Genomic DNA, 10211 nt, shown 5'->3' with positions numbered 1-10211 from the left:
CTGTCAGAGCAAGCAGTGTTCAGAGTACGCTGGTTGTTTGGGGCCACCATACAGTACCACCTGTCTGCCATTTCCTCCCTGTTTTCTTTAGTACAGGGGGTGGGGCTCAATGCAGACAACATTGAGTAAGAAGTTTTTATTCAATGCACAGTTACAAAATCACTACAATTCCAAAATTACTATACAAAAAATAGAATTCCATGTGCATCAAAAGTACAAAAATTATATATTCAGTACAAAATTATTTCTTATTGTCCTCTGAGGACTAAAATAAATTAAAAATACCTGTGGCAGTGTTTTATTTCGTGAGAAACTTTAAAGTTGAGTGAATAAATTGCGAAGTGATTTACTGATCTGGAGAATGAGATGCAATAGTACTATACACAATTGTTAAGTGGTTACTTACTGTGCAGCCTCGTAGCTTCCAGTCTAATGCCTCAAAGTCAGCATCCTCCACCACTTCCTTGTATCGGCCATACTCCTGAGCCGGACCAGTGGATCTAGAAGAGCTAGAAATAGTACAACACAATTAAGACTACTTCAACTAGATCTTCAGCTGAGTACAGGATCAGTGGGTCAGTAAAATAAACATATTAATTTCTACTGGCTGAAGAACAATCTGCATGTCCAACAGTAGCTATAACTACATTGGCACTTGTCAGCGGCAAGCTGTATTTGGCAATCCTCACTTTGTGATGGGCTTAGAATCATGACCTTTTGTGGTGTTATCTCTACTTGCAAGGTGATCATGTGATTAAATAAGGGTCAATTGGGTCCAAAGATTGATCCAATGATTTAATAAGCAAGCCATGTAAAATAACAAAATGCATGCTACTTCCAACGATATGTATACCATATATATACCTGGAAATTTTTGCAGTATGTATATTTCACAGTTATGTACTTTTGTCAGGATTTTTGCACTTTAAATTTCACGGATGCCTCTTAGCCAAGGATTTTTATTGTTTACATCTCTCGGATCACTGTTGGAAGATGTTCGTTCCTGACCACAAGGTTACAAAGAGTCATGATTTTACTTCAAGCGTCATACAGATGGCTAAAGCACATCTGAACGAAGCAGCAGCAATCTCTGGCAGTAGGCCAGCTTCTTTAGTGAGCCACACCCACTTTAATAAATATCGGAATGTGTAATATTGTTTGTAAGCATACAAACAGTATCACACACCAGGAACCACACTAATTTATCAGCAAGGTGAAGTTTGTAAGACACACAATTTTTAACGTAATAAAATTTCACGGTAGTTTTACTAATTGCGAAAGTTGAAAATTTCCAGGTATACGGTAGCAGATTTGTGCAAGGTTGAATTTTTCGCAAACCAGAAATTTTGTGACTAATTATCTCTTTGTTTCTTTTTCACTATTATGACCATTCCAGAAAAACTGTTCTGTAGCAGGAACTTTTTGTGAACTAGTTAACAAAAGTATACTGAACATGACCACTTGTGCTATAGCAATACTGAAACAAGGCAAACATAATAAGAACACACAATCCCCAACACACACGACAACAGAATAGTAACTAACATGAACTTGTCCCTGTACATTCTCTCAGTAAGTGCACACACTCCAGAGAACAACTTGAAGTCCACTGACTGGTCAGGTGACAAGCACACTACCTCCAACACCTTGCGGACTTCGCTCTCTGACAATGAACTGTAGTGAGCATCAATTAGAGCAGGAATTAGTTCATTGAATCCATGTAGACAATTGGCTGCAGCTTGTAGTGGGTGTGTCTTCTTAGTGATGGCAGTGAACACCCTCTTGTAGTGCTGTACTCGACGATCACTGACTATACAATGGGTACACAGGTATCTCTCTGGAGTCATTGCTATGTGAGGGAGAAGATGTCATGAGCATTATGGTAAAAGAACCAAACTTGGCCAAAGAATTCCTTTATACAAAGTCCAAATTTTGTACTTCCATGCAATACATGTCCCAAAATACTCACAAGCATTCTTTCCTCAACACAAAAATAATTGGTTTTCCTAGTTAATTGACAGGTACATACCTTTTTAATCGGAAATTTGCTTATAGGGGATGCACCAACCAAAACAATATACACCATACACTAACTTTCCAGTTTTCTCATATCCATTGGCAGCTCAAATCTTGTTGAGTGTCGAGCCAGTGCCATCCGATAGTCCATCCACTGTACATCTTGTGGTTTCTGCAGAGGGGAGGAGCTCAACATTACCAGATCACATGATCAGCCACACCTGTTGCAGCTGTATTAGAACACTCCTCCCAGTGTCGCCCTTGGCAACCAAGGGGGGTAGTTTACTAACATCAGCGGCTACTACTGGCGGTAGTTTTAAAGTCGGTTGTGATGGCAACCGACTATTACTGTCAGATTCATCATCTGATTCTGGCCTTTCATTGGTCAAATTAGTAATACTTGGCAACTGAGTATTTGATGACTCAGCTTCCTCAGACTGAAAAGGAAAAAATAGTTCCCATAAAACTTCTCATAAAATCTTTAGTTTTAAATGATACTACATTGAACGTCTTTTGTAATTCTAGGCACGCAGGCAAGGCCAGAATCAGAGATCACATGATGTTCAAGGGTATACCTTCTTGAAAAAATCATCGTCTGAATCACTGTCCCCCTGTGGTGGTTGCTAAGTGTTCTCATAGTAACACACAACATATTGTTCAGTTAACACTCACTAGTCGGGATGCCCATAGGTCGCTGTTGTCTGCATTACCACGGTTACGTCTTGAACTACCATCATCATTGTCACGACGACCACCAGTAAACAAATCTGATTGGTTACGCTTCCCATCATCACCACCTCTACCACCAGTGTCATCACCATTGTCCTTCCCTCCATCAACATCCTGCAAGAACTACATACAATTGTAACACCTCAACACCACATCACACTCTAAATAATGCATACCCTGTTTCTTCCGTCACCATCATCATCCCCCCAGGCATGTTTAGTTCTGTGACCATCACCACGACTACCATCACCTAGCCCATCATCATCATTGCCATCATTGGATCCATCGATCGTTGTCACAGAGATAATGGGGGTCACTGCATCCTTACTGGACTTGCGTCTTCTTCTATAGGCATGAGTGCCATAGTCACTTTTTGGTCGTTGCCATGGCTTGCGTTCAAACTGCTTGTTTCCATAATCACGGGGAAGTAGGGGTTTTCCCTCCCATACTTTAATGTATTCTGGAATGCTATTCAATGCCACCTGTACAAGTGACACAATAAAATGTCCAATTGCAAATAATTAAGTGTTAGACTCCTAGTAATATCATGCATTTCATTTACTGATATTCACAGAAAATTTAATGCATCGAAATTCCTGTACGACTATTTTCAGAGACAATGTGTTTGACTATATTTTCAGAGACATTAGTACTGTGCAGTGGGTAACACACCCTTTGCTATACACTCACTGGATTGGCTGATTTGATACGACTTGTACTCCTGGTGGAAGTGTCTTCAAAATCCTCTACTTCAATAAGTGGAGTGGACGTCGACTACAGTAACCATCACAACATACATCACACAAACAGATGACATACCCAGGGTGCGGCACTCTGAGGACGTCTTCTCACTCCACTGCCAGGCCTTAGTGCACTTGACGGTCTCCCACGCATTGGATAAGCAGAACTGGGACGGGTATTACCTAGATGATGCGCACTCCAGCTACCAACCATGGCAGAGGCTGGCCGTGACTACAAACACTACTGTACCAAATAGTGTAACACTCCAAGGAGGCACCTTTTTGTTTCTCTCTGTTAGTGCTCTAGCTGGTGAAGACTTTGGTCGATTAAGGCGACCCCCTGATTGGATATGCACTGCTGACTGTGGCCTGGTCTGTAACAAGTTGACCTCTGAGCCCTGGAAGCTGCTGGTGCTGCCATCAAAGTATGCCTGTTAACAGAACAGGTCTAAGGGTCATTGCAGGAGATCTTTTCTACTACTAACCTGCGAGCCATAGATGGAACGAGCGAGTGACACGGAGCTTGCGGCATCGAGTTCACTTCGGGACTGCGCCTTTGTCAACCAAATATCAGACATCTTGTCCAGCATACACGAGCATTAAATGGCAAATGAGGCGACCATTCCAGCAACACCCAGGGCTTCATCTGCAACGCGATGGTATTGTCTATCCCGCCATTGGGGGGCGGTCCTTGGTTGCGCACGAGATCCCACGAGGTCGTTGCTATTAGCAACGTAAACGATGCCTATCACGAAGACACAGAAGAAACGTGAACCCCTCTGGAAAGAATGGGACAGGCTAGCTCAAAAGAAAGGCGTCCACCATGCTGTACTCACTACCACCGGTGACACATATACTGGAGATTGGTATGACAACAAGAAAAACGGTGAGCTTGTTAGGATTACTCTGGGTACTATGTTAAGGTGATATTATACAGGTAAAGGTAACCAAATATGGCGTAAAACTGGAGCAGTGTATGATGGAGACTGGAAGGATGATAATCGTCATGGCTATGGTGTGTACAGTGTCATGAGGAGTGGAATATTAGTGAAGGAATATGCAGGAGGGTGGAAGAATGACAAGAAACACGTTAGTGATGCAAGTACTGTAATTACTATATGCATGTGACTTAGTTGGCGAGAAGTCAATGTGCTTAAGGTGAATATAGAGGAAGTTCTGCATCCTCTGGTGTATGTGATTGCATGTAGCTGGAGGTTTGGGTCTGGGATTTTTTCTGCAGTTCAACAGGTTTTTATAGTGTGAAGATTCTGTTTTCCTAGATTTATATGTAGACTTTAGCTTTAGTGCAATAGTAATTCCAGTGTGTGAGAAGAGAGTGGTGGTATTTAGGGCAGGCATCTACACAATTTGGTAATACAGTGGAGCGGATCTCACTTATCCAAACCTCAGCACCTTGAATATCCGCATGGCCAAAAGCAACTATAGAATATTTGTGACCGGATCTGCAAGAACCCCACATGTTAGTGCATTTTTCAAATTCCAGTTCATTACGTTTTCCATATCCAGATAGACAAAGAAACGGTTAGCCAAAGTTTCAGCTCTAGAAGCCAATAACTTTCAAAATAACAGCACTAGTGACAAAGTGGTAACAACAGAAAGATTGGTTTGTACATGGAAAATAAACTACAGGCACTTGATTAAACGGTCATAACTTCCTCTATGGAGATGCAATTTATATCATGTTCTCCATGAAAATATATCATTGTGTTCTCCGTGAACAGGCGAATCCATTGTTGGATAAGTTTTTTCTCCCAGATCCTTCCTGCAACCAGTAAAGGTGAAAACATCGGGAAAAACTGTCAGAGAATTGCTCATCCACTCTGACACTCATATTTTTCTTCAAAACAAGGATTTTCAAGCTCCTCTTGCTTTGGGGAGCATAAGAGTAGTTTTTAAAAAAATCACTTTCAATCCACTCACTATTGAGTTACTCTAATAGAGCAGTCATAATTAGAACAGTCATCAAATGCCTACTGCTCTTTTACGTATGCCTGGATTACTGCAGATTTTCACTTTTACTATTTATTAGTTAACTAAAAACAATAGATTTGTCATATAGGTTGATGTTTATATTGGATTTCAACTTTTCTGTTAGAGTAACATGATGACCCCATGCAGTTTTTCAAGAGCAAATCAAGATTGTGAGTGTCGTGTGGCCAAAAATTCTCTTTTACACCTAACAATCTTGGTTTACCAACATGATCACAAGGGTTAGTAGGTATATATCTCTCACCCAGCAATAGTAAAATCTATAAATAAAGCCTAGCACACAGGTTTCAGTATCTGATATAGCCTTACACTGGATATATAGTAATTGTATGTTGCACCGATAATCAGTTCAATAATCGATATCGGGCCGATATTGGCTACTAGCCGATTAATCGGTTTTGATTAAATTAAAGCCGATGTTAATCTCCACTGTGCTGTGTAGTATAATGATGTGGGGGAGGCTAGACATAAGTTATTTGGCATTTTAATTAAGTTATGTGTTGATGGTTTAGTGGTGACTACAAGCCAGGCCCATAATAAACTGTCAGGTTTTAGGCCATGCCCAACAGTAAACTGAGGTTTAGGTTTCTATGTAGTACCAGCCATTTGCCTCAACCATACAGCAGTAGTAAAATGTACTTAAACCTTGTCAACATGAGTAGCTTTTGCTTGTGGTATACATCTAACTTTATATTTTAGTCTAGAATGAGCTGTATATCAATGCTTATGTCACTAATGTGAGTCATTTAATGATGAAGTTGAGAGATAGTGTTATTAGTGTATATCGGATCAGTTATCGGTATCGGTTGCTTAATATCAGTTATCGGAATAATCGGCTAATTTGGTTATCGGTTCAACACTAATTGTATGTGCATTACATGAAACAAGGTACTTCTGCTAACTTGCAGTGACCTTGTAAGCCAACATTCTTCTACAAGATATGAAAGTGGAGACAGGTCAAAAGCATTATCAGGGCGCTCAGATGGACAAAGTGAATGGTAGAATGTAGCTGCTTGTATTAGAATACCACTTACATGGTCATTACATGACAATTGACTATTATTTGTGACCGCATCTGCGAAAAAGGGACATAATCGCACAAGCCTAAATTTACAATATAAAGCATTGAATACATTAGGTGAAATATTTGCGTATTGTTGAAAAATTTCCATGAATTTTTTGAACGTCTCTTTCTTAATGAAGGAAAGGACTAACAATAAAATCCTGGATATCATCTTATTCGCCTGCTCAAGAGGAGTTGGAAAATCGTTGTTTCGTTGTAGTAGACCCAAGGATATGTAAGTTATGAGCACTTGTTTACGTCATGTCGAAGCGATCATACATGATCGATTTTTCTTCATGAATTTCATCTTTGTATGCAATGAAGATGGGTAACTAAAGGAAAAACTTACCCAGTAATTGATTCCCCTGTACATGGCGAACATAATGGTGAAACTTTCAGCTCCGTACCTCAAACCGTTGGTAAGTTACAAGCATTTTTGTAAGCGCCTGTAATTTATTTTCCCTATACTTTTGCTGTACAAATTGATTTTTCTGTTGCTATTTTGTAGGGCTGTAACTCCAAAAGTTATTGGCGTATGAAGCTGAAACTTTGCCAGTGGGTACACTTGGCTAAGTAGATTATAAATATTTAATAAACAGGAATTTGAAAAATATGCAATTATGTCCAGATCTGGTCACATATTAAAGAGTATTTTAGGTTGAGTTTGTATCCTCTCACTTCTACTCTAGTTCCCCTTGAGAATCCACACTCAGTTTCTTCATGGGTTTTTTTATTATAAGACTCAGCTGTATTAATCCCCAGGGACTACCTCTACAATGTGCTGAAAGTGACTATTCAATAAGCCGCTCTTCAAGTGTGTGTTCTATTAGAGTAATTTATGTTTGTGAGATGTCTGACCCTTTCCAAGTTGTTTAGCCTCTCAACAACCACTGCTAATTTAAAAGGGTAAGAGCTTGCTTTACCTACTTGTGTACTTATTTAAAAAATTATAATATCCCGAGAATGGTCTAATTAAGCGCTACCTGGAATGCTTCCAAAAACAATTATTTTTAGTGGAATTTCTTGTGACCAAATGACTGACTTATTAATGTCTTCAAATAAGCATAGTTCAATACAGTAGATCTGACCCTCATTTATCCGAAGTAGGAAATGATTGTTATATTAGAGTATTTTGAGTGTCAGTGTATATTCTAATAAGTATTTAAACAGTGCAAGTTCAGTTGTCCAAATAATTCACTTATCTGAACACTTTTTACCATTTCCTGGGGTTCAGATAACCGAGGGTCAACTGTTATGACTAAGTCTACAGGGGCTTGATTTTTTCACATAATATAGACCAACAAGTGCCTTTTGGCATACCGCAGTATGTACAGTGCATCATGGACATAACTTGTCCACCTTTAAATTCAACAATGCAAGGAATCGATTCACAGTACACCAATGCTTTTATGTTGCTCAGAAATTTTGCAACTTGCCTTCAACAGTTGGAGTAAGCAGATTGGTTAAAGACTGGCTTCACAAACCGTTCTCCATGTTTAAGGCTGCATAACAGGCAAAACATAGTTGAAAACTAGGTTAATAGTAGCCATAGCTATACTCAGCATGCTGCCTGGTACACCACTGAATCTGTGTGAATAATTAAGCCAGGACTGATTGTATTTGGCGTAATTTTAATTTAACACTATTTACCAAATAACCAAATTAAACTCACCACCAAATTTTCTATGTGTACAGTATTCACAACAGCTGATCCTATAATAATAATTAGTAAGCTGGTTACTGTCCTGTCCAGTCAGTTATTCTGTAGTTATGGTTTTTTTGGTACCTTATAAAGGAGACTGCATGGTCATAGGTAATTGAATGGGAAGCTAAGCTACTATGAGATTTGGTTGAAATTATTTCTAGGAATGGGACATATTATATAGAGCTCAGGATTGATATACTTATACTCTAATAGAGCAGTAAAAGTCTTCATAAAAGATATTCATAAAGTAGTCTTACAAAGCTGGTATCCTCTCAGCCAATAACTAGTGTCTTACCTCTGTAATAATCCTTCTCTGACCGCCTACATGTGATTTTTGTATTATAGCACTAAATTTTTTTTTCCATGACAATATTTCATTGCAATGATCTAATTAGCCTAACCAATTCTGTTTTAACTACTTTGACTAGTTAAGTTGATGTGATAGTTGAATCAAATTCTGTCTATAAATTAATTGTGAACTTTAAGACACCAGAAAGCTAAACTTCTGGGAGAGCTAACCTCTGATATTCTATAGCCTGCAGGGAGCTCACCTTTTTAAATATATCACTTTTACTGTCACTGTGCATGGTCACTAACAATTGAGATTTACAGTTGCAATAGTGACTGTTCTCATAATGTTGTTGTAATACACATGTCTACCCTCTGTAGTGAGGATGATGTAGTCATTATTATATTACTGTAACTATATCTGGAGCAGTACAGTCCCAATTTTTTTTTCATGCTATAAAGGTATCTAACATCATAATTTTGTTCTGAGACGTTAGGTTTGTTGCCTTTCAGAAGTCAATAAAATTGTGGCATCTTAACAATGCAATTCAACTGTATGTATTGTGAACACCTTTTAATTTATATTCTACTATTTATTTTCCCAGTACTCCATTTGACTCTAACATGCACACTACAGGGTTATGGTACCAATTATTATTCTACTGATGAGTACTATGAGGGAGAATGGTATGCTGGTAAGAGGTCAGGATGGGGCAGGATGTACTACTCTGATGGATCAGTATATGAAGGGGAGTGGTACAACGATCAATGTCATGGAAATGGCCTACTAAGACTAGGTATATACTGTGTTAAGAGTTCATGAAGTCTTGACTGTAGATAATTGTGTTAAATGTAATAAATATGTCATGAGAAGCAGGAAATTAATGAAATGTGAGTAAAGGGTCTTTGTAATAAAGGCTATTATATCTTTGATTGATGTTTCAGTTGTATCACATTCACTGCACTTTCACCTTCAACAACATGTGAATGTCAGTTGTATGTTATACCACCCTCTCTCTCTCTCTAGCCAACAACAACAGGTTTGAGGGATCATGGGCTAACAATATGAAGAATGGTACGGGCAAGTTCATATTCCTTGACAAGGGTCAAACATTATCAGGCCACTGGAAGGATGACATTGCTAAATGTGGATCATTGGAAGACTTTGACAGAGAGCATGCCCCTAGTCCACCTGTATTCCCAATCCCCCAGGTCAGCATCTATATCATATGTGTCATAACTCATAAGTAAGATTCTCATATGCACCTTTATAATATAGTGTACAGTGATGAACCCAGCCAACGTATTGAAGAAAGCTGCTGAAGAGTTGACTTAATAATTACATGAATCTGTAATATTTTGTAAATATTAAATTTTAATACACAGTCACATGCATGTATAATAGGAAGGATTGTATATATAGGTGATACTCATGCTCATGTATAGAATATCACCAACCAATGCATAATATATATGTACTGTATACAGTAGTGGATCCAGAGGAGCCATGTGTCCCCTCCAGAATTTTTTAATGGTGTTGCTCATTGAGCATTGCTAGGCACCTTATATATAATTCAAACATTTTTTATGCAGTTGCCTGTGCAGGGGGACCTTATGCTAATTTTGTTTTGTAGCTTGGTAATACTTGAACTTTCAATAA

General features: G+C 38.7%; 2 protein-coding genes across 3 annotated transcripts; one reads left to right on the top strand and one right to left on the bottom strand.

Moving 5' to 3' along the window:
* Positions 1–121: 121 nt before the first annotated feature.
* On the bottom strand, positions 122–4202 carry LOC136242004 (uncharacterized). 2 transcript variants are annotated; one of them, XM_066033316.1, is made up of 12 exons: positions 3971–4202; positions 3764–3916; positions 3565–3717; positions 3436–3519; positions 2922–3227; positions 2689–2868; positions 2592–2639; positions 2238–2453; positions 2095–2188; positions 1546–1849; positions 407–509; positions 122–354 (listed from the first exon to the last, which is right to left on the bottom strand). In XM_066033316.1, exons 1-12 carry the CDS (start codon positions 4073–4075, stop codon positions 316–318), a joined length of 1785 nt encoding a protein of 594 aa, XP_065889388.1. In that variant the 5' UTR covers positions 4076–4202; the 3' UTR covers positions 122–315. The 2 variants fall into 2 exon arrangements, with proteins under 2 accessions (XP_065889388.1, XP_065889389.1); XM_066033317.1 differs by lacking the exon at positions 2238–2453.
* On the top strand, positions 4168–9940 carry LOC136242007 (MORN repeat-containing protein 3-like). The gene is made up of 5 exons (XM_066033321.1): positions 4168–4371; positions 4423–4574; positions 9189–9348; positions 9579–9763; positions 9831–9940. Exons 1-5 carry the CDS (start codon positions 4227–4229, stop codon positions 9885–9887), a joined length of 699 nt encoding a protein of 232 aa, XP_065889393.1. The 5' UTR covers positions 4168–4226; the 3' UTR covers positions 9888–9940.
* The last annotated feature ends 271 nt before the right edge of the window (positions 9941–10211 follow it).

This window comes from Dysidea avara, chromosome 13 (genome assembly GCF_963678975.1).
Source record: "Dysidea avara chromosome 13, odDysAvar1.4, whole genome shotgun sequence".
Classification (NCBI taxonomy): domain Eukaryota; kingdom Metazoa; phylum Porifera; class Demospongiae; order Dictyoceratida; family Dysideidae; genus Dysidea; species Dysidea avara.
This window is presented reverse-complemented; position numbering and strand designations above follow the sequence as displayed.

Excerpts from the sequence above, each read along its gene's own strand:
- LOC136242004 (XM_066033316.1), bottom strand. The coding sequence starts at position 4,075 with ATGCTGGACAAGATGTCTGATATTTGGTTGACAAAGGCGCAGTCCCGA. Across the intron at positions 1,850-2,094 it reads GGATATGAGAAAACTGGAAA|CAATGACTCCAGAGAGATAC; the intron begins GTTAGTGTATGG and ends TCCCTCACATAG. Across the intron at positions 355-406 it reads GGAAGCTACGAGGCTGCACA|ATCAGTAAATCACTTCGCAA; the intron begins GTAAGTAACCAC and ends CTCATTCTCCAG.
- LOC136242007 (XM_066033321.1), top strand. The coding sequence starts at position 4,227 with ATGCCTATCACGAAGACACAGAAGAAACGTGAACCCCTCTGGAAAGAA. Across the intron at positions 4,372-4,422 it reads GTATGACAACAAGAAAAACG|GTAAAGGTAACCAAATATGG; the intron begins GTGAGCTTGTTA and ends GATATTATACAG. Across the intron at positions 9,349-9,578 it reads AAATGGCCTACTAAGACTAG|CCAACAACAACAGGTTTGAG; the intron begins GTATATACTGTG and ends CTCTCTCTCTAG.